Raw genomic sequence first — 25,999 nt, 5'->3', positions numbered from 1 at the left:
CTCTCATCCACACTAACAAAAAAGAGCTCTGGTCCCCTGTGTGGACGCGCTTCCTGTAGCTGTCACTATAGACCGGGTAATTTGTTGATTTAAATGGTTGTATAACTCAGGGGCCTGAGACAAAGTGAGCGAAGACGACAACTCCAGGAGGAAATCTGAAACGGAGAGGGTTATCGTCACTGCAGCTGTCTCACACACTTCCTCTGTGACAGTACGTCTGATTAGATTTGGCAGAGGACGACAACTTTTGCCCACCTCCTTTCTCTGTTCTCTCATGTGGGATTGAGAGATAGACAGGCACAGATTGAAAAGGAGAGACAAAGAGAGGAGGGATGGAAAAATAAAGGAGGAAGGATGGGGAAAGAAGAGATTTTTGTACTCACATCTGATGCAGGACCCTTATCTGCTCCGGGGCAGGAGAAGGTGACGAATTCATGGCAACGCTTGTGCACCACAAAGCAGCAGACTGAAAGAAGGAAGGAGAGAGAGAGACAGACAGATGAGATAAACGGTGAAAATCAGCGCACATGGCACTGACAGACATTTATCTGCAGTGACAGGGATCCAGTTTGATTTCATGTTATGCTCTAAGACCCGACCTGAACCCGTTCACATACATACAGCCGTGACAATCGCATCACAATGTAACACTGCATAAGGCCTAACTACAACCATTAGACGAAAAGTGGTACTTGCACACCATGAGTGCTTGTTTATTGCTGTTATTATTATTACATAATTCTTAGTGTTTGAATTGATTCCCAATTTGGGTGCTCGCCACCATTGAAACAAAAGAGATGTGTGTGTGTGTTTTATGGGCATTTAAAATACTGCTCTGTCTATTGCCACACATCACGGCAGTTGCTATTTTTATTGCAACACACATAGAATGCAGGCATTTCTGTATGAATTAAAATACTTGCCAATTAACTTACATGTGATACTTGCCAAAAAATCATTTAAATCACTTTATGATGTCAGCATTGTAGATGTCAGCAATTCTCTCCCCATAAACGTCAGCGAGCATTGGCTATGTTACAGTTTTGGAAATGTCATTCTTGTTCATTCTCTCAAGTTTTCAAAAGCACATTAAGCAGAAGCACGCATCTTTTCAACTGCTACAACAAAGTTGTATGATAAACAAAAATAGCGTTAACTAGCTTAACCAGCAGCAAAACTGGATGACGTTTTGACGGAAGTTTTTTTTTAGTTAGACCAGTACCAAACCAATATAAAGCAGAGTGAAATGTATGTTGGCCAAAGCGTTTTCAGCAGGCTGAGGTTCCAATTCCATTTTTGTTTCAAGTGAAAGAAACCGCTTTTTGACTTTATTATTTGGTGTAACTGCTTTTGTAACATTTTTTAATCATTAAAAAGATTAAATTATAATATACTGTATGTATTTAAAAATGCTAGCATTATTTGTATGTACTTTTTCAGTCTCTGTTGCAACTGACTTCCAAATAGTTTCTAGTTATTCCTAAAGACTTGCTTTTGATTAAACTTTTATGTGATCTATCTTTGAATCCATTAAATCCCAACAATAATTATATTTTAGTATTTGAAACATTACCGTGAGTAAAGAGCTTACATATACTGGTGTGAATGATTTTGGTATGATTTGGTGGTCTAATAAATTTGTTTTAGCACTCTCTCTCTCTCTCTAATATATATATATATATATATATATATATATATATATACACACATATACATTAGTCCCGAACTGTCACGGTACGGACGTCACGGTTTAGTGCATACAGTCAGACGATGAATACTGTTGGTCAGAGGCAATCTACACTCCAATCCAGAAGGTGGTGCATGTGGTAATGCAACACTGTTTGCTAACCACTACAACGGGAAAAGGCGCAGAAGAAGAGATGATCTATGCTTAGATATGTTTATGTGTAAAAGCTCAACCAGTGTTTCAACTGCAGAAAGACATCAATAAAACAGCTTAAGAATAATATCTGACGTAGCATTACATTTACCTCAGGCAAGTCATTTAGTGTCTACAGCATGCTAATTCTCTAGAGCAGTGTTTCCTAAACCTGTCTTGAAGGACCCCCAGCACTGCACATTTTGTATGATGCCCTTATCTGACACACCTACTTAAGGTCTTGCAGTCTCTACTAATGAGCTGAGGAGTTGAATCAGGTGTGTTAGATGAGAGAGACATACAAAATGTGCAGGGCTGGAGGTCCTCCAGGACAGGTTTGGGAACCACTGTTCTAGAGAAATTAACTCCAGAAGGGAGCATTTCACTAAATATATGCACTATATTAGCTTATATTCATTACATTTACTTTACCTGTTAATAAATAATGTCTTAATTATTTAATATATGTTTAAATGTAGTTGTCATGACAACAAGATATGACAATAACTGTGTAAATGATTATATTTCATAAATGAACTGGAGAACAAAAATGATTAAAAAATAATTTTACGATTACATTACCTGCCTTATGTGCAATTTACATGTTTTGATTTGAGTGTTGGTTGTTATATCTAAAAATAAATGTATGTTCAATTCAATGACTGTCTTTTGATATAATGTGGGTGTATGCTGTGTGGAACGCTTATAACTGCCAGCTACATATATTTTTATATACAGTACTGTACAGTACTGTACTGTACGCTGTCAGCTGCATGATAGTCTTCAACAACCTATGACAGCAGCCAATCAGCATCAGAGCTATAGGAGCTGCAGCTACTATGCAAATAATGCGCTGTGCTGGACTGTATGTACAATGCCCCTCTGTTCACATCACTAATGCCCCTGGCACCTCTGCATCAGGACATATTCAGGTCATCATAGGGGCATCTTCCTTCCTGCTTCAGGTTAATGCTCCTATTCACACAGTGCTATTTATGATCCTATCAGATTTGTGCAGATTAAAGCCATTTTCTCACAGGAATGAAATGGCATAAGTCACTCACGTTCACAGTAATCTCTTTAGAAATCTGCGTTCTGCACTTTAAGAATAGCAGCTCCGGCCAAAACACAACAGCCAAACTTTAGACAGGCTGAACAGCCACTGTCACCCACACACTCTAAATACTCCAGTGAGAAAAAGAGAGATAAAGGCACAAAACCAGATATTTGGAAGAGAACTGAAGCATATGATTCAGTAAAGTTTGCTCTTTTCATCATTGTAATCTAAGCCAGGCCAAATACCACCTATGAGCTGAACATTCAAGCGGCACCTATATTTATTAAAAACAATGTTGCTTCTAATTCTTTTAAGAACTGAGCAAATTTAAATCTTTTTGGATTGTGAACTGGGTGACATAGCACTATATCTGGATTAACTGTAATATTCTTGCAGTTAAAATAAATCACGGTGCTACAAGTCCTTCATCAGTCCCTTGACTAGCAATTTTGCAGATCTTTGAAAGGAAATTTAGAATTATATTTAAATTTAATTGTTCAGCAGATGCTTTTATCCAAAGTGACTTACAAATACGGAGAACAATAGAAGCAATTAAGGCAGCAATATGTAAGTGCTGTGACAAGTCCCACTTAGTCTAGCACAGTATACACTGATCAGGCATAACATTATGACCACCTTCCTAATATTGTGTTAGTCCCCATTTTGCTGCCAAAACAGCACTGACCAATCAAGGCATGGACTCCACTAGACCCCTGAAGGTGTGCTGTGGTATCTGCACCAAGATGTTAGTAGCAGATCCTTTAAGTCCTGTAAGTTGTCAGGTCAGGCCTCCATGGATCGGACTTGTTTGTTCAGCACATCCCACAGATGCTCAACTGGATTGAGATCTAGGGAATTTGGAGGCCAAGTCAACACCTCAAACTCGTTGTTGTGCTCCTCAAACCATTCCTGAACCATTTAAGCTTTGTGGCAGGGCCCATTATCCAGATGAAAGAGGCCACAGCCACCAGGGAATACAGTTTCTATGAAAGGGTGTACGTGGTCTGCAACAATGCTTAGATAGGTGGTACGTGTCAAAGTAGCATCCACATGGATGGCAGGACCCAAGGTTTCCCAGCAGAACATTGCCCAAAGCATCACACTGCCTTCGCAGACTTGCCTTCTTCCCATAATGCATCCTGGTGCCATGTGTTCCCCAGGTAAGCAACACACCTGGCCATCCATGAGATGTAAAAGAAAACGTGATTCGTCAGACCAGGCCACCTTCTTCCATTTCTCCGTGGTCCAGTTCTGACGCTCACGTGCCCACTACTGTTGGTGCTTTCGGTGGTGAACAGGGGTCAGCATGGACACCCTGACTGGTCTTGGTTATGCAGCCCCATACACAACAAACTGCAATGCACTGTGTATTCTGACACCTTTCTATCAGAACCAGCATTAACTTTTGAAGCAATTTGAGCTACAGTAGCTCGTCTGTTGGATAGGACCACACGGGCCAGCCTTCGCTCCCCACGTGCATCAATGAGCCTTGGCCGCCCATGACCCTGTCACCGGTTCACCACTGTTCCTTTCTTGGACAACTTTTGATAGGCACTGACCACTGCAGACCAGGAACACCCGACAAGAGCTGCAATTTTGGAGATGCTCTGACCCAGTCGTCTAGCCATCACAATTTGGCCCTTGACAAACTCCCTCAAATCCTTACACTTGCCCATTTTTCCTGCTAAGGGGCCATATTTTTCTATTCCAATGCACTACTTTTCCATTGTTTTTCTATGTAAACGCTCTAGAAGGACATGCATCACCGTTACGCTTGCATCTTTTGCAGTGCCTCACACATAAGCGCCGCATTTTTAAGATGCTGTTTCAAGTAAAAAAAAAAAAAAAAAAAAAAATCAACCTTTACATGCAGCGCTGCTCATCAATGTCAGTTCCAAAACAGTGGACCAATCAGAAGATCTTGGAGGCGGGGCAAGCATTGCGAGCTTCTGTTTACAGCAGCAAGTTGGCATGACAACTGTTTTATTTGACGGCAACATGGTGGCAGAGGTCAGCCAGTGTGATTATTTTCCATGTAGTTTTTTCCATGTCAAAAATAATATCTCTATCTATTCTGCTGTTTGCCTATTTCTATTATTTCCGCTAATGCATCACGCCTCAAAAGCGCATCTCGAGACCCTCATATTATTAAAAGGTCAAGTGTTTAGCCGTTTCTTGACACGTGCATGCTGGAAGGCCTGCCAAGAGAGCATTACAATAGTCCAGTCTGGATAGAACAAGAGTTGTATAGCATGCTCCGATAGGAAGGGCCTGATCTTCCTAATACTGCACAAGGCAAGTTATCTGCTGGACAAGGCATTTCTATCTATGTGGTCTGTGAAGATGAACTGATCATCAATCACAACTTCAAGGTTCCTGGCTGTCCTGGAAGGAGTTATGGTTGCTGAGCCTAGCTGTATGGAGAAGTTGTGATGAAGTGTTGGGTTGGCCGAAACCACAAGCAATTCTGTCTTGGCAAGGTTGAGTTGAAGGACCAGGTGACTAGCATTCATAAAGGATTGAAATGTAATTACATTTGGTAATATGCAATTTCACGGTACAAGCCAAACTAATATATATATATAAATATATATTAAGAAAGAAAGGAAAAAAATGATAAATTAATAAAGCATATATAAATATATTCACAAACATATCCACATAGATAATGGTAATAACAATGTTTGTACAGCTGAGAATATTATTAACAAAATCAGTTAGAAGGTGAAGTTTTTAGGGAATTTAAAGGATTAGTTCACTTTCAAAAGAAAATTACCCCAGGTTTTACTCACCCTCAAGCCATCCCAGGTGTATATGACTTTCTTCTTTCTGATGAACACAATCGGAGAAATATTCATAAATATCCTGACACATCCGACCTTTATAATGGCAGTAAGTGTTACCAAACAAGTATGAGCTAAAGAAAGTGAAATTTCTAACATTTATAGCTTCCGCCAGACCACCTGCCGTATTCAACTTACGAAGAAAGTGTAAAACTCTCGCAGTTCAAAAAGCTTACTCTACATCCTACGCCTTCCCTATTCAACTTACGGAAGGCGTATACGGAAAAGCTAGATATTTTACTTCATAACTTGTTAAATATGGATTTTTTTTTTTTACACAAATGCATCGCTTCGCTTAACCCCCCGGAGCCATGTGGAGCACATATTTATGATGGATGGATGTGGATGGAAGCACTTTCTTCAGCTCATACTCATTTGGTAACGCTTACTGCGATTATAAAGCACAGATGCGTCAGGATATTTATTTATGTTTCACCGATTGTGTTCATCAGAAAGAAGAAAGTCATATACACCTAGGATGGCTTGAGGGCGAGTAAAGCTTGGATTAATTTTCATTTGAAAGTGAACTAATCCTTTAAGTAATAACATAAACTGTTGCCATTTACCACAGAAAGATCTTGAGCTGCCATACCGAGAACACCTTCAATTCAAACACTTTAATAGTAAATAGATTTCTGAATTTGATCTATAAACTTTTCCTTTTCAGAAGTGTATGGAACTGCTTCAAAAAGGAGTGCTGGATCCTGTGTATCTGAGCCAAAAGCAGACAAAAACAGATGATAGAAATTTTGGCTTTTGGCAAACACGTCCTTTTTTTTGCCTCTCTTTTTAGAGCTCAGAATTGTGATGTGCAGACTATGATCAGCACTTGAGATCGGTCAACACCACTTATCTCTTCACATCCTGCAGTGCAAAAGTAGGAAGTGCATTATAAGACACAAGCTAAACTAAAAAGAACAATCCACCAAAAACATCTGTCACCATTTATTCTTCTGAACACAATAGTTTTCTATAAAAAGTGTTTTAATTATGCATGATGTGGATCACCCTCTGTCAGTGTATTTCACCATGTTGAAATGACGTGACCTGCGGTGCTTCACTAAACATCGAAGAGAAACCTCACGCTTATTGGCTTCCGCCCCAGTAGATACGCTAGTGGCATCGAATAGTGTTGCTTTGTGATGCAAGTAGCCAAAATTGGATAATGAAACATGATTATTGACGTCCTTTACCAGCAGAAACAACAAGAGAATCTAAACTGCATACACAAGTTGGAAAGACTTGATGACAGAGAAAATCCTGAGTAGTGATGCCCATGTTGTTTCTTTTTTATTGGACAGGTAAGAGAATTAATTATCACGTAGACCACTAGTATCAGTGTAATTTACATAAAATCAAAGACGATAACGCTGATCCACGTCGATAGATGGCAGTGCTGCATCTTACACCGCTGTGGTAGCTGTACTTAAAAGTAGCTACACAACAGAACAACGCTAAACGCTAGCCAAATATCTAGTGAATGCACCATTAATACAGAATATAGAGCACAAGACATGGACATAAATGATAACTTTATGGTAATTTTATGCCCATTTATAGAAATTGCATGGAAAAGAGGTTTGAAATATAGGTGATGGTGAGTAAATGATGACAGAAAGACCAGAAATTAGAAATTAAACAAAGAAAATAACATAATACAGACTGAAATAAAACACTTATAGTCTGTTGTTTTGTAAAATTTCACAGCACTGGGTGACGATCTACTCACAGAGATTCACTGTCATGAACAAATTGCAAAGAGATTTGAATACTGTTCTATTCTTTGAAATACAATCCCACAAAAACAGCACAATAAGGAACTAAACTTGTTCACATATAACAACAGTTCCTGTAATATACAGTACCGGTGTATATTTTAGGAACTGTTTTCTATTTGAATATATTTTAAAATGTAATTTATTCCTGTGATGTCAAAGCTGAATTTTCTGCATCATTACTTCAGTCTTCAGTGTCACATGATCCTTCAGAAATCATTCTAATATGATGATTTGCTGCTCAAGAATTTTTTTTTATTATTATTATCTGTGTTATAAACATTTTTTTGACTATCTCTCATCTATCATGCAGTATAAGCGTTCAGGAAGTTCCTCGTCTGCTTATAGTGACAGGGTAAAGATCGACCCAGAGGTGAGGCGCAGACTGCCATCTCAAAACAGCTCAGTTAAACAGCCTCTCACCGGGCCTATTGAGCGCACGCTTACATAATGGCCAGCCTGATGGAGAAGGATCAGGCCCAGTAGGAGTTTCCCTGACTCTTTCTCTCTCCAGCACTCTTAAAAGGTCAGAACGAGAGAAAGGCTCATGTAGCAACCCACGTCCCTTCACAGGGAGACTGATCTGGCCCTTCATAATTAAACAGCCCATTAAATATCCATGCCACGCTAGCGGCTCAGCACCTAGCAAACGCACCCATGCCGAACACCCCGGGACGACACCAAACTCTGTCCCGGCAGATGCCGCACAGAGCCGTTCAGAGACAAATTCAATTAACTGGGAAAAACATGAGCATTAGTCCGATTCTGCTAATCAGTCAGTCGCTCACAGACAAACAGCAACAGTGCACACCCACGTACTCGCACAGTTACAGCTCAAACGCACACACATACACAAGTACGCCCACACAAACACACATGCACTCGACATCCAAGCATAACTGCCTTCTGGGCAACTGTGGACCTTTAAAAAGAGCCTCCAGTTATAGCAAGCCGCGTCTGGCCGGAGGAGCTGCACAAGAACCTTTCACGATTTTAATTCACGGGCGCGAGAGACGCGTGAGTGATCCCGGAGATGACTGGGAACATTCATCTTGATATTGAATTCAGCCCAGCTGTCAGTGAGATGCAGATTAGGAGGAAGGGAAGAGAGTTTGTGTGCTTGTTTACTAGAAACTGAACAGCATGCAAAAGATATTCCTCATGGTGCAACATCATTAAGGGTTCATGAACACAACAAGGTGTTAGAGCTGCTAAATTGAATCAGGCTGAAGTAAGGGAAGGATGAACACCTAAAAACAGCTTGTTTTCCTCCACACAACCCATGGGAAGCCTTGATATGCTGAAAGAAGAATGAATTTTACAGAAAGAAGGAAACACAGTCAGTACTGTTTAGATGTTGATGAAAATATGAAACATGTTGGTACTTCTAAATACCTCACGTGTCTTTTCATCCAGGTCTGTTATATTTGAATTCATATATGTGCTAGTGTGCTTCTAAAATTTGACAAAATCAACCTTTATTGTGCATTTCTGAATGTAAATAAACTGAGATGCAAGTTGTCATTGGGTCTTTCCTCACAGTTTCCGTTGTCGAGCAGAGAATTCAAAAACAACATAATATCATAAAATGATCACAATTTTGATTCTCACCAAGTTTCAAGGAAAATGTAAGCAAATCTGCAGTCTGCACAGATATTTAATCCACAAACCATCTAAATCTGAGGGCTTCTGAAGGCTTTTCAATATCAATAGGGAAAATTATGTGGAACATAAAAGATATTTTGAAGAATGTTGATAACCAAAGAGTTTTGGTGACCTTTGACTTCCATTGTATGAAAAAAACAAAGACATTTCTCAAAACAACATTTTTTTTATATTTCACAAAACAAAGTCTTACAGGTTTGGAGCTACATGTGGGTGAATAAATCTTCACGAAAATACTGTTTATCAAAGTAACTGAAACTTAATTTAAAAAGATAAGAAAAGCTTAGGGTAATAATGATTCCAATTATGGCAATATGCTAACCTAATATTTGTATGCAGCTTTCCCAACCATGACTAAACAACTGGGTTTAACTGTCTGGAAAATTGATTCCCTTTACAGAGGAGACACTCATAAATTATCAATTTAGGATACATAAGATGTGCTGTGAATTCTCACTCACAATAAAACATTCACACACTGAGACACATGACATGACAATCTTCTGTTCATACACACAGGTCACACTTACAATATGAATTTTTCTAAGCTAAATCATATAAGTCTCAACCCACCAGAACAGTAAGCAGGAATACAATACTGACAATAACAGCTAGCTTAGCTCTTACCACTGCTCATTAAACACTGATGGACTACATCCTGCCTGTTAAAAACAAGCTTGTCTTCCAATCTAAAGTACAAGTGCTTCCTCATTCTAAATATGATTATAAAAGCCACTACAGTGGTGACATGGTGCTGATGCTAAGGATACACTTACATGTTTATCTAGCTAAATGAAGACTTCCACACTGACCATTTTTTTTCTTAAATTAAGCTAATTACAATTGGTAGAGAGTAACTCCAAACCTATGGGCCCTATTTTAACGATCTAAACGCAAACTGTAAAGCGCACAGCGTAGGTGCACTCAGGGCGTGTCCAAATCCACTTTTGCTATTTTAACGACGGAAAAACGGTCCGTGCGCCGGGGCGCATTTTTGAAATGGGTTGTCCCTATTCTCTTAATGAGTAATGGGCGTAACGTTCAATAAACCAATCAGAGTGTCATCTCCCATTCCCTTTAAGAACGAGATGTGCTCGCGCCATGGCGGATTGCTATTTACATGGCGGAATTTGTTAAGTGGTCAGTCAATCTTTCAGTTGTCTGCGTTGGATGCAGGCTTTCAAATAGCTCCGCACGATGAGTCAGTTTATATATATGTGTGTGTATTGGCACGATTGTTCAATTAATTAGCCAATTTCGTTCATCATTATAAGTAGTAATAGGCTGAATTGAAAATAGGGAGCCTAATTCTAATACACGCAATGACTATTCATCATTACTGTACATTTTTATATTTATGTAGCCTACACAATAATATTCTTTTACACTGTAATCCTTTTGTTTTTAATATTTGGCATGTTTGTGTGATGCGCATCCCTGTGTGTAATAAGCAAAGTCAACGCGCACTGTGGACGCGCCCAGTGTTTCTACCAACGCGCTCTAACAAAAAAATATTGCGCCATTGACTTTAGACTTTAGACCAGGTTTGAGTTGGTCTATGGCGCAGTCTATTTTCAGCTCCTTAAAATAGCAATGCGCCGGCAATGCGCCTGAACACACCTCTTTTTTTAGACTAGCCCATGGGCGCACTAACTGACGCAAATGCATTTACTAATTTAAGGACGTGGCGCTGAACGGGAAAACGCAAACGGCGCCGGACGCAAACTAGCAAACACACTTGCGCTGCGCCTTGCGTCGCGTTGCGCCGGGTGTATTATAGGGCCCATTAACTTGCAACAAATTAGACATTTATATGCCACTTTAATAGCAAATACTGAATTTCAGAAGTGAATAAAGGGATTTATGTTTTTTAGTGGTCAAAGTGAACTCATCAAGAACTGCTCATATTTAACTCATATATTCATAACTCATTAGACCGACAGACAGACTGATCGACCGACAGACAAACAGACTGATTTTCAGATCGACCAACAGGCAAACTGATCAACAGATCGACCGACAGACAGACTGAACGACAGATCGACCGACAGACAGATCGACTGACAGACAGACTGAACGACAGATCGACCGACAGACAGACAGACAGATCGACAGATTGACAGACGACAGACAGACAGATCGACAGATCGACAGACAGACAACAGACAGATCGACAGACGACAGATCGACAGACAGACGACAGACAGATCGACAGACGACAGACAACAGACAGACAGATCGACAGAGAGATCGACAGACAGACGACAGACAGACAGACGACAGATCGACAGACAACAGATCGACAGACAGATCGACCAACAGACAGACAGACGACAGACAGACAGACAGACAGAGAGAGATCGACAGACAGATCGACAGACAGACAGACTGAACGACAGATCGACCGACAGACAGACAGACAGATCGACAGATTGACAGACAACAGACAGACAGATCGACAGAGAGATCGACAGACAGACGACAGACAGACAGACGACAGATCGACAGACAACAGATCGACAGACAGATCGACCAACAGACAGACAGACGACAGACAGACAGACAGACAGAGAGAGATCGACAGACAGATCGACAGACAGATCGTCAGATGACAGATCGACAGACAGATCGACCAACAGACAGACAGACAGACGACAGACAGACAGACAGACAGAGAGATCGACAGACAGACGACAGACAGACAGACAGACAGAGAGATCGACAGACAGATCGACAGATGACAGATCGACAGATGACAGATCGACAGACAGATCGACCAACAGACAGACAGAGAGAGATCGACAGACAGATCGACAGACGACAGACAGACAGATCGACAGACGACAGATCGTCAGATGACAGATCGACAGACAGATCGACCAACAGACAGACAGACAGACAGATCGACAGACAGATAGACAGACGACAGACAGACAGATTGACAGATCGACAGACAGATCGACCAACAGACAGACAGACAGATCGACAGACAGATAGACAGACGACAGACAGACAGATCGACAGACAGAGATCGACAGACAGATCGACCAACAGACAGACAGATCGACAGATAGACAAACAGACAGACAGACAGATCGACAGACAGACAGATAGACAGACGACAGACAGACAGATCGACAGACAGAGATCGACAGACAGATCGACCAACAGACAGACAGATCGACAGATAGACAAACAGACAGACAGACAGATCGACAGACAGACAGACAGACAGACAGATCGACAGATAGACAAACAGACAGACAGACAGATCGACAGACAGACAGATCGACAGACAGATCGACCAACAGACAGATCGACCAACAGACAGACAGACAGATCGACAGACAGACAGACAGACAGATCGACAGACAGAGATCGACAGACAGATCGACCAACAGACAGACAGATCGACAGATAGACAAACAGACAGACAGACAGATCGACAGACAGACAGATAGACAGACGACAGACAGACAGATCGACAGACAGAGATCGACAGACAGATCGACCAACAGACAGACAGATCGACAGATAGACAAACAGACAGACAGACAGATCGACAGACAGACAGACAGACAGACAGATCGACAGATAGACAAACAGACAGACAGACAGATCGACAGACAGACAGATCGACAGACAGATCGACCAACAGACAGATCGACCAACAGACAGACAGACAGATCGACAGACAGATAGACAGACGACAGACAGACAGATCGACAGATCGACAGACAGAGAGATCGACAGACAGACAGACAGACAGACAGACAGACAGATCGACAGACAGACAGACAGACAGACAGATCGACAGACAGATCGACCAACAGACAGACAGATAGATACCATTTCCATAACCTCATTATTGTAAAGCAAAATAACAATAATAATAATAATAATAAACAACTTTATTCTTGTGATGAAAAAAAAAACACCACATTTAAAATGTAAAGTATTCATCATAATACTATTTGATACACTGTCTTCATTTTTTCAGCATAAATGATTGCATTACAGTATCAAGAACTAATGAAAATTATCATGACAGTAAGGAAAATTACAAATAAACTGCTGAGGCAACTGTCTGTTTGCATTATGGTCATAAGAATTTCAGAAGTAAATGTGTTTAATTAGCATGAAAATTATGTAACAATGTAAAAAAAAATATGCTTTGGAAATTTAAAAGAAAATTCTAATATCTTATTTTCATTCACTTTTTTTCCCCGAAAGGAAAAATGTGACCAGGACATGTTCTTGTAAAATTAAGCCATGTGAATCATTTTTTTTTCTTTCGAAAACATATGTACACAAAGTTTTTCAGATTTTTTTCAGTTTTTCAGAAACTTTCAGATTTCACAAACCTGCGGCAATGTAAAAAACACACACAAACACGTGCATGCACACGCACACACATAAAGTACGGATGTTAGATGTGACATTAACTGGATTAGCTGGGCTGATCCTGCGCTCAGTGCTGATGGCACTGTTAAGAGTGAGGCTTCACTGAGATTAACACATCTGAACAGCACAGCAGCACACACACTCCTGCTGTCCGCCACACAATCAACAACAAGATGCATCTTACACAGCCATTACTTACGCTGTATATTTACACTGATTAATACTGCACACACTCTCTGCTGATTAAGTGTCTGCCAATGAACTGGAGTGGAGCCGCTCCTGACAACAAACTGCTAAATCAGAGGATGGCAGGCATGGAGGAGCTTGAAATTTTGCCTTTAAGCTTGTCAGTTTCAAATCCCAAAGAGGTGTCACTTTTACGGTTTTGAGGTGGTGTAATTGTAATAGACTGAGGATTACTTGTGTCTGCAGGTATGACGTAACAGGATGACGTGAATGGTGAGGGACAGTGTTTTGAGTGTTTAGTGTGTGTGGCTCTGCCGTTGAACAGTTGTTAAACAGTTCACTGAAAGATTCTGGAAAGAAGGCTGGACATTGGATTCTTCCGCACAACATGCGAGGGTTTATTACATGGTGTCAGAGTGCCGATCTTCGGGATGGCGAAGTTTAACCCACAGGTAAGATTTTCCTTCAAGAGATTGGCGGAATGGACTGACTGGAAAAAACGGTTCATACGTTACAGAACGGTGACAAACTGGATAAAGAGGACGGCAGTGCACAAGTAAGCACCCTTATCTATGCCTTGGGGGGCGAAGCAGAGAATATTTTCAGTTCATTCACCTTAGATGCAGAGGGAGAACTACATACTGGTCCTCAAAAAGATTAAGAATCTGAGTCTATTTTCACGGCAAAAACTCAATTACAAAAATACAAATATCACATAAATGCAATAAAAACCAAGCAAACAAACAAACACAGCAAGTGATATTATACAAGATTTTTTAAATTTCATAGGTATTTCATGATAGGTGTTTCTATCAGTGCGTACAATGTCCAGGGGAGAGAGCAGAATCTTTCATTTGCTCCCGTTATGAACTATCGGATCACTGTTCAGGGGTGTGTTTCCCAAAAGCATCGTTAGCCAACTAACATCGCAAGTTCTGTCGTTACTTACATAGTTCAACGATTTGGTGTTTCCCGAAACCATCGTTCAAACGAACATTCGCAAACTGCATCGCAAACTTGCGTGGTTGGAACGATAGCTCTCGAGCTGTGGTTAGAAGCATAGTTTCCTGTTTTTATGACAGGTGGTGGACTTAATAAATCCTCATCTTGAGCAAAATATGCAAGCTGACATTATGTACAATGTATATATTTTATTTCGAATATATACAAATTTTTATATTTTAGTTTGTCAAGAGATCTAAAACACCGTTTTTGAAGAGTGCGCATGCGCAAACGTCAGAACAAGCATTTGATTTAATCTGGAAATAAAGCAAAATAACTGAGGAAAATGAGAATTAGTCCTCTAATGCCATGTCTGTAATTTATAGCAGAAATTCTAGCATTAATTCTATCTCAAACGGATTTATTTTAAGAAATTATTACTCCACCATCTGCGTGATGTCATCCACCAACATGGTTGAACGACAAGTTTACAACAATACAGTTTCGGGAAAAAGTCGTGACTAGCTAGTTTGATTTGTTCAATGATGCATCGTACTATGGTAGTTCAGCAGCGAGTTACATCGTTGTTCGGGAAACGCACCCCAGGTCCACTCATGAGGAACACATTAGAGACTGAATGGTGGTAGGAATCCAAGACAAAGAACTGTCCTGCAAGTTGCAGCTCATGCCAAATCAGCTAAAAGAATCCTAAAGCAAAAAGACCGCCTTCTAGCACTCGTGTGGTACAGATGCACTCCATATAGATCCACTCCACAAGTCCAGCAGAACTCTTGATGGGTTGCAAGATTCGAACAACCTTACCCATCCTTGACAGAAATCTGTTACCTAAATGGCAGAACACAAAAGTCATCAGAAAAAAATTATGCAGCCAAGAAAAAGGAACAAGCTTACTACTACAACCAGCGTCATGGTGTGAAAACCCTAGCTTTCCTATATCCTGGGGATCAAGTCCTTACCGAATTGGACACTCAAAAATCCTGGCTAACAAAGGCAGTTTTGACAAAGTGGAGTGTCATACCACAATCTTATCTGGTGAAAACAGAGCAAGGGGGTACATTACGAAAAACCGCCAATAACATCTGCAAATACCTCACAGCAAGAGACCACACTGACAACTACACAGATCGCTGACAAATCACTGGACAAAACACAAGATGTTCGACCTGATATGAACCAGGCTTTGGCAGGATTAGCAGACCACCACAAACTCTAGATCTATAAATGAGGAGGGAAGGAAAGAAAGAAAGAAAGAAAGAGATAGAAATGCATGGTATAGTTACCTTGAGAAATGTTGAGAGATGTTGATTGCAGTTCACACTACACAAAGTTCTGGTAACAAATTAAAATTTTCCTAGTTACTACTGGTTCACTTGACACTGTGTATGGTCTACATATGGGAAGGAAAGTGTTATGACTAAAAGTTACAGGTATGCTTGAAGCAACACAATGAAACAGCTGTCACAAAGTTCAAACAAATAGATTTGCAAAAGGGGGAATGAGGATTAGTATGTCTGCAAGTATGACATAACGGGATGACGTGACGGTGAGGGACAGTGTTTTGAGGGTTTAGTGTGTGTGTGTGGCTCTGCCGCTGAACAATTGTTAAACAGTCCACTGAAAGATTCAGTAAAAGTTTAAAGAACAAAATGAAGACTGGACACTGGATACTTCCACAACACATACGAGGGTTTATTATATTACTACACTGCATAAAGATCTGCTTACCAAATGGGTGTAGTTTTAATTTATAAACAATTGTCTAGTATTTTATCTATCACTATTTTGCCCTTGAGCAAGATATCAGGTAGGCCCTATAATTAGTGTGAGTGACACATTTGGATTTTATTTGATTCTCTTTTAAACTTCCAGCAGAAATATTTGTATTGTCTGTATTTAAACAATCAGAATTTATGGCATGACATTGTTGAATTCTTGATTCTAATTGGTTGCACTCATTCCACAAGCTTTTTACATAATATTAGGCATTAGGGCTGCACAATATTGAAGAAAAATGCGATATGCGATAACTCATTAAATAATGTGATATTTGATATGCAATATGATAATGCTTTAAGTGTATGAAAAATATATAAATATTTGTAAAACCTGAAAATGATATAACCAACATGCATGTTTCACATTGTTTTTGTGAGAAGAAAGCATGCCTACAGCTTCTGAAAGTGAACAGCAGTGTCACTGTAGCATTACATAAAAAAAGTGTAATTTTAATGTCAGCGCAAACCAGGGGGGTTATGGTTTCAGGTAGGCCTACATTAGGTTTAACAACAGAAATTGAATAATCAAATGTAAAAATAAAACACTGCTTAGTCTTCACTGTATGAATTAAATATATACTGATTCATATTAATGCAAAAAAAAGAAAAAAAGAAAAAGAAGTTATTCAGTCAAGAGCAGTGAGTGATTTTCTATTTGTCGTTTGATTAACATTAAGCACATATACGGACACAGGTTTATTAGGCTGCTGTCACTTTAAGAGCAACACGGATCCAGTATATTGTTACATGTGCATGTTCTTTCTCAACTGTTTAGATCACTTAAGACATAACTGTTTACGTGAATACTCACCAAGACGGGCTTTTTGATATAATTTTGTGTGCATTTGACTATACATAAGCTGTAGAAGAGAACTGAATTCTGGAGCACACGCTGTCCGAGAGGTGCACACGCTTCCTGTGCGTGTGATCACTTTGCTTAATTTGCGCCTAAAGGCATTAAGCATGTCACATGTATGCAACAGTCATGTGTCCAATCTAATCTCTGCTGTCTGCATCAACCTAAAAGTTGGACTTTTTGTAATCTTTTGGAGTATTAAAGGTGCCCTAGAATTAAAAATTGAATTTATCTCGGCATAGTTAAATAACAAGAGTTCAGTACATGGAAATGACATACACTGAGTCTCAAACTCCATTGTTTCCTCCTTCTTTTATAAATCTCATTTGTTTAAAAGACCTCTGAAGAACAGGCGAATCTCAACATAACACCGACTGTTACGTAACAGTCGGGATCATTAATATGTACGCCCCCAATATTTGCATATGCCAGCCCATGATCAAGGCATTACACAAGGGCAGAACGTCTGGATGTGCACAGCTGAATCATCAGACTAGGTAAGCAAGCAAGAACAATAGTGAAAAATGGCAGATGGAGCAATAATAACTGACATGATCCATGATAACATGATATTTTTAGTGATATTTGTAAACTGTCTTTCTAAATGTTTCGTTAACATGTTGCTAATGTAGGCTACTGTTGGTTAAAGTTACCATCGTTTATTACTGTATTCACAGAGACAAGAGCCGTCGCTATTTTCATTATTAAACACTTGCAGTCTGTATAATCCATAAACACATCTTCATTCTTTATAAATCTCTCCAACAGTGTGTAATGTTAGCTTTAGCCACGGAGCACTATCAAACTCATTCAGAACCAAATGTAAACATCCAAATAAATACAATACTCACATGATCCGATGTATGCAAGCAGCATGCATGACGAACACTTTATAAAGATCCATTTGAGGGTTATATTAGCTGTTTGAACTTTGTAAATGCACTGTATTATAGAGTCACAAGCTCGATGGGCAGGGAGAACGAGATTTAAAGGGGCCGCACACCCTAAATCGGCTCATATTTAATGATGCCCCAAAATAGGCAGTTAAAAAAATGAATTAAAAAAAATCTATGGGGTATTTTGAGCTGAAACTTCACAGACACATTCAGGAGACACCTTAGACTTATATTACATCTTTTAAAATCATGCAGTTATCGGAAGCCGTTATGTACGATATTGTTGAATATGTATGATATTTAGATAATTTTGTGATATCATGCAGCCCTAGTAGGGATGCAAAGATATTATAATTCTGTCCAATATCAATAAGCCCACAATTATTTTCATGTAATAGCAGTAAATGACAAATGGCTGATATTGCAATCCTATACTATTTTGTCACAAAAAAACAAAAACAAAAAAAATAAATAAATAAATCACTAAAAACTAAAAATCAACACTGTAAAAAAAATCCCGTTGTTTCTACGGAAAAATACCGGCAGCTGTGGTTACCAGAACAATACTGTAAAAATGACATCAAACCGTAAACATACTTACGGAGTTACATGTGAATTTTACATTTTAAATATGTATATTTAACATTGGATTTCAGTACACTGTAAAAAAAAATCCCAGTAAAATTTACGGTAAAATAACATATTTCATTAACTGATATAATGTTAATTTACCAACCTAATGAAGTACTAATATCTGTTTTGTATCTTTATAATACACTGACAGTCACCAAACACAGTGGTGATAAGAGTCACATGATGAATCAAAGTTCATCACAAGCAGCTTTTCCACAAGCTGAGAAGGACAATACTAACATATAGAAGGTGCACACAGTGTCATTCACACACACACTAAACACCATCATGGTAACATGCATGAAATTTTAAAAATGCAATAAACATTAATTTAACAACATTAGATGTAACATAAAACCCTAATGTACATAACTGATTAGAAAAAAATGAGAAAAACTAAGAAGAAACAGAGTTATTTCAACGAAAATATATCAAATGTGAAGTGTCACGCAGGGAATTGTGGGAATGTCAATTTACGGTTTTTCACTGTAAATTTTACAATGAATTGTTATTTTTCACTTTCAAAAACTGTGAATTTAACGGTATTTTACCGTAAAATTACATTAAATGTACCGTTAGATCTATTACAGTTATTCACCGTATATAGTACGGAAACTTTCTGTAAACCAATTAACAGTTTTTCACCGCAGCATTTTTACAGTCTTTTACTGTTAAAATCACGGTAATTTTTTACAGTGAACCATTTTAAATGCTACAAGTGAATTTAGGAATTACAACATTATAATGCACAGAATGAAAAAGGATTTGGAATTTTTTTCTTATTTTTTGTTTTACTATTTTTTGTAAATTAGTATTACATGATTGTAAAGGCAATGTGTAAAAATAAAAGAGCATGAACAATTAATTATCCATTTTGTATCCATCCATACATACACATACATATATATATATAGCACTTCATCCAAGCTTTCATCCATTGTTTTTTGATGTTTACTGTAACCTGACATCTCAATGTTTCTGTTATTAGTGTCATAAAGCCCTTGAGGGCTCAGGGTTTGTATGCTTGATGTGTGCAGTGGTGCAGCCCTGATCATTCACACATCATACCAACACACCAACCGAGAGTGGGTGGATCTCACACACACACACACACACACACACACACATCCTAGCGCAATAATCATCATCATCACTGCACTGAGACGTTCCTTTATTCTATCCACATACGACCAGGCCAATCAAAAAATGAAAAGACAGTGAAAACTATGAGAAAAGTCTAGAGTTTGTGTGATATCCCTTCACTCCCATATGGCCTTTATATAATACAGCTGCTAAGAACTCAATCAATGAGGCTTCCACCCACCATACATTAGACCACTCAATAAAGGAGCTGAACAGCAAAAGAGAAGTACTTTTTTTTTTTTTTTTTTTAACTACTTCTTTTTCATTCTCCTTCTCTCTTTCTCACCCCCTCACTGCAATCTACGCACAGGCTGGAGCTGCAGTTTGCCATTCCAGCTTTACACTGCCCTGGCAGCGGTGCCCGCATGGTGAATCGGTTGCATGCCAATTAAACCTGGCGTTCATTCCTTCTCTCCCTCTTGCTGTCTTTCTAATCTTTCTCATTTCTGAGACATTACAGAGGAAGACGGATCCACACACACCTCATCCAGTCTTCAGCCAAGGCGGCGCTCCCACCAGCCTCGGCGTTCCCGCTTCCTGAAATCTAGATAATGAGAGAGAATGGCTTTCACTGCTAATGACTATCTGGCAGCTGATGTCTGTCACAGCCTTGGCAGAGCGGTTTGAGCTGGCTGAGAGGGAAGTGAAGCCCAGGGCTTCCTGTTAGAACAGGATATACACGCCAGAGACACTGCAAGCACCTGCGTCTCTCGGCTGAGGAGAACAGGTTTTCATCTGAAGATCTGGGGCTAGAGTATCATGGCTGCTGACTGTGGCTCTTGGTTATGTTTTTAAAACAGATTATTTAAATGTACGCCTGAAGGCAATGATTTTTTTTTATTTTTATTTTTTTATATTGAGCACACAGCACAGACAGCTTTCCTCTGAAGTGAAAGTGAATTGTGACTGTAGCTAGTATAGGATTGAGACAGGTTGAGTTAGTTTTTCCTGCTCACCACACTCCTTCACCTTCAGTTTTTGATTCCTGTTTCTGTTTCTTAATCATCTGTGACAGTCCTATATGAATTTCTCCAGCGTGTCCAGTCAAGTGTCAAAAGACAACAAGGACATAAGGGAAGTCTAAACACTGCTGTTCAGAGAAACAAAGCCTAACATATACAGTGGGATGCAAACATCTAAGAAAATATGGTATTCAAAATCTAATTCAAAACCTGCAAATAAAGTTTTAGGATTTTGAAAAAGAAAAAAACAAACATTACAATTCATTATACTGTATATGTACAGTATCAGTTTGCACAAAAATATTAAGCAGCACTTTTTTCAACATTGGTAATAATATTAAATGTTTCTTGAGCATCAAATCATCATATTAGACTGATTTATGAATGATCATGTGACAATGAAGACTGGAGTAATGATGCAGAAAATTCAGCTTTGCTGTCACAGGAGTACATTACAATGTAAAATAGATTAAAGGATTAGTTCACTTTTAAATTAAAATTTCCTGATAATTTACTCACCCCCATGTCATCCAAGATGTTCATGTCTTTCTTTCTTCAGTTGAAAAGAAATTAAGGTTTTTGATGAAAACATTCCAGGATTATTCTCCATATAGTGGACTTCAGTGGAGCCCAAACGGTTAAAGGTCAAAATTACAGTTTACAGCTTATCTAGAGAAACCATCGCTCATTTTCTAATAAAATAAATATAATTTTTTTTTTTTTTAATTTTAACCATAAATGCTCATCTTGAACTAGCCCTCTTCTTCTTCTCTATTTGAATTCCAGCAGTGTAGACGCTGCTAAGTGTAATACTGCCCTCCACAGGTCAAAGTTTGAACTAATTGTTATATACTTGCACTAGCATACTGTATATGACAATTTAGTTCAAACTTTAACCTGTGGAGGGCAGTAATACACTTAGCAGCGTCTACACTGCTGGAATTCAAATAGAGAAGAAGAAGAGGGCTAGTTCAAGATGAGCATTTATGGTTAAAATAAAAAAAAATAACAAAATTTTTTTAGAAAATGAGCAATGGTTTCTCTAGATAAGACCCTTATTCCTCGTCTGGGATTGTGTAGAACAATTTGAAGCTGCACTGAAACTGTAATTTTGACCTTCAACCGTTTGGGCTCCACTGAAGTCCACTATATGGAGAAAAATCCTGGAATGTTTTCATCAAAAACCTTAATTTCTTTTCGACTGAAGAAAGAAGGACATGGACATCTTGGATGACATGGGGGTGAGTAAATTATCAGGAAATTTTAATTTGAAAGTGAACTAATCCTTTAAAATATAAAACAGCTATTGTAAATTGTAAAAAAAAATATTTCACAATATTGCTGTTTTTACTGGTCTAGTAAATGCAGCCTTAGGCCACGTACACACTGTACAGTTTCAGGAGTGACAACAACAATGGGAACAATGGGAAAGAATCACCTAAATTATGGGTTCATTATTATCTTAACTCATAAAGAATTATTTGGTCTTATTTTCAATATAAATTTTCATTTAGATTTATTTAGGTTTATTTTGGGCTCATCAAGGCTCTTTTCCTTGGAATTTGGTTGTCATTACTTTTGCCCATAAATTACTGATCCGTGTGTGTACAGAACAGGTTTAAGCACTGAAATGCGAACTGGCAACCAAATTTAGCTGCAGTGTGTAGCCTATGTGGCCTTAGTGAGCATAACAGACTTAAAAAAAAAACTCTTATTCTCACTTACGTGAATCACTTCTTTCTGAAACGATTCACAAAACAGAATGTGACTTTGCAAAGCTACATAATGACAGAGAAGAACTTTCTAGGAAAGCATCTCAATGCTGTCTTGTCTCACTCGGTTGTAGAGCTAAATGTGCAAAATGCAATGTGACATAAAAACAGCAAAGTATTTTGTCACACTACACCACTACTTGTTAGGAAGCAGCTTGTTACAGGAAAACCTACACAGTCTTGAAACAGCTGAGCCGTTATGCTAAAAAAAAAAAATGTAGTTAAAGGGATACTGGATCCAAAAATGAAAAAGTTCTCATTTACTCATGTCCACACAAGAAAATCCACACAACCCAGTTGATGAATCAATGTCTTCTAAAATAAAACAATTAGTGTGCGTGATAAAAATACTAATATTTTAAACTATTTAAACCATGTAAATATATACCTACAGTTCAGAAGACACTGATTCATCAACTGGGGTCAACAGGATTACTGCCAAGTTCACTTTTTGTAGATTTTGAAGCGTCAACTATGAGGGATCCATCTACTTACATTACGACTCACAGAGATTTTTTTTTTTTTTTTCCACAGAAGAAACTATGTCATATATACATCTGGGTGGGATGGCATGAGGGTGACTATATGATGATACAATTTTCATTTTTGTGTGGAGTATGCCTTTAAGTGTCAACATGGACAATTCTTATTTTTTTATGGAATATTGCAGTATTTATTAAATGATTTATTGCAAATTATTAAAAAAAAATCATCTGTCCTTATAATTCAATCAAAAAAACTTCCCCTCCCTCCTCCATCTCTTCTCTGATGATGTGTTTACTGGTGTGAGGGCGGGGCAACCTGTCAATCACATGATATCACAGCAAAAGCAACAATCCAATCAATAGAGTATCTGCAGGGATGACGTGTTTTTGTAGGCCAAGTTAGTGGCACACGGGTTCCCTCAATCGAAAGCCTATGCATTTTTCCCATAGACTTTTGGAAAATCGCAGAAAATACGCTCTGTGTTTAACAAAGGGTTATGACACTTACACGTTTTGTCTATCAAGATAATCTTTACAAGTTAACACAACATTTATAGATTTTGAAGCATAAATAAAGTCGTCAGATATAAAAGGCTAACAGTAGGCTATAAACGGACTACAGCACACCATAGTCGCGGATCAATGTCACCAACACCAAGCTTCCTCAAACTTTATTTGAAAAACAACGTTATTTAAAAACATGCTCACTGATTATGATCTGCGTTGTGAATGAATACTTGTCCACTTTTTCATGAGAAATGCTGTCCAAATGTCCTGTTTGTCATGATGACGTCTAAAGTCCCCGCCAAAGGAAGTAGTTACTTTTAGCAACTTGTTAGCAACCGCCGATTTTAAGACACAGTAAAGGTTTTAAAAAATCACAAGCGGGTTATAACTGGTGTGTTTTATGTCATAGATCAAAACGTGAAAATATTTAGAGGCTTTGTTAACCACAGACCTTATTTCAGGCGATTTAGCAAAAACCCATTCAAAAAAACCCATTGACTTTATGCCGTTGGAACCGGAAGTCCTAAAATGCTAACTCACTTCTGGGTTTTGCATACAAAAACACGTCATCCCTGAGGTACTCTATTCCCTATGGAATAAATCAAGCCCCGCCCTACATTTTGTCTTGTTCAAGAAGATAGGGAAGAAATACAATAGGGAAAAAAACACTATCGCAACTTCTGTTTCATGCCCACTTTAAGTGGTGCTATTTAGATACTCCCCAACAATAATTGTAATGCACCAACACGTGGCCAGCCACCAATTTAATCTAGGCTTATTTTATACAAAAAAAGACCCATTAAATTTGTCAAAGTAATTTGTCTTTTGAAAGTTAATTGAGGTCTGAACACACCATCCCTTCAGCACTGTGTGTGATCTCACACTGAATGAAAGATGCTCACAGAGGAGAAGAAACCTTTTATCTGGCCTCTCATCCACTAAAACGAGTAATTCTCACTCAAGCTCAGAAAAATTATAAAGTCAAATAACAGAACAACAAAGAGAGAGAGAGAGAGAGAGAGAGAGAGGCGAACACAGGAGGGGAGCTCGAGTGCTGGTAGACAGGCAGTGAACGCTCACTTTTTTCAACAGGAGATACGAGTGATTGTTCACAAAGAAAAAAGATATTTGATTTTCACCTTTCCTGCCTGTGGTAATGGGAGTTATGCAAGTGAGTAGGGCCAGCCTACGCGCTAAATAAAAATACCACGGCCTGCTGAGCGCTACGCTGAGCTGACTTACAGAGATGCAGGGATGAGGTCAGTGAGTCAGCCGTCAATCCACAGCTGTCCTCAACTTCTCCTTTTTCTCTCTCACACACACACATACACACACCGGCCTCCTCCTCCTCTGTGCTGCAGCCTGCAGCTAACAACACTTTGCGTGCTGTAAACATGGTGTAGAGTACTAGCCCTGCGCCCTGCACTGGATGATGCCGTTTACAAACCTGATCAAAAAATAAATATGAATAATATATGAGGTCGACAGAATGGCGACCAAGTGCGATATCAGCAGTTTGAATGAGGTAACTGTGCCATACTGTATGCAAAGAAAACAATCTAGTAAGCTAAAATATGTATGACACACCAAATAATATTATACTGGTGTTCCTAACTTGTTTCACCATGCAGCAACACTTAGCCAGATTAAGAATGCAGGTTGGCCAGCATTTTTGATATTGGACAGCATGGCTGTGCTGGTCCATCAGCTAAACCAGCACCAAATCATCATAGACAGGCATAAAGCAGCTCAAACCAATGTAAACCAGCAAGGAGCAGCGTGTGAATTCATCCTGGTCTTTTGTTGTTTGTTTGTTTGTTTGGCTTTTTTCCAGCAAGAGGTGTCTCAAAACCTTGTAAGCAACCTAAACAGCATTTGTTGGGCATTATAGGGGAGTTTGATTTAATAACCAGTGAATGCTATAGCTGAAATGACTTGAGAACAATGGTGGGAGTAACGTGTTACACTGTGTCTACACTGGACGCGAGCGGCACAATGCGACGTATCAAAAGACAATGGAACCCATTATAATCAGTGATATTGTCTACACTGGATGCGGCGCGGCGCGACACAACAAATTCCCAACAGTAAACAGATTCCCCGTTCTATCTCTGATGTAGTCCAAGTGCTTTCCAACGGTCGGTTTGTCACGTTCAGTGTAGACAGCTTTTAGCTGATATGGTGCGAAGCGATGCGAA

The 25,999-nt window shown here is 39.0% G+C and overlaps 1 protein-coding gene across 2 annotated transcripts in view; it reads right to left on the bottom strand.

Annotated features, from left to right (window-relative positions):
- Positions 1 to 25,999, bottom strand: part of prkcbb (protein kinase C, beta b) — a 160,229-nt gene that overhangs the window by 116,058 nt on the left and 18,172 nt on the right. For both annotated transcript variants that reach the window (XM_048195275.1, XM_048195266.1), the window contains exon 3: positions 384 to 466. In XM_048195275.1, coding sequence (XP_048051232.1) covers positions 384 to 466 — 83 coding nt within the window. The remainder of the gene's footprint in view (positions 1 to 383; positions 467 to 25,999) is intronic.

The sequence above is a fragment of the Megalobrama amblycephala genome, linkage group LG1 (genome assembly GCF_018812025.1).
Source record: "Megalobrama amblycephala isolate DHTTF-2021 linkage group LG1, ASM1881202v1, whole genome shotgun sequence".
Lineage (NCBI taxonomy): Eukaryota > Metazoa > Chordata > Actinopteri > Cypriniformes > Xenocyprididae > Megalobrama > Megalobrama amblycephala.
The sequence above is the reverse complement of the archived record's forward strand: the minus strand, read 5'-3'. Positions and strand labels throughout refer to the sequence as shown.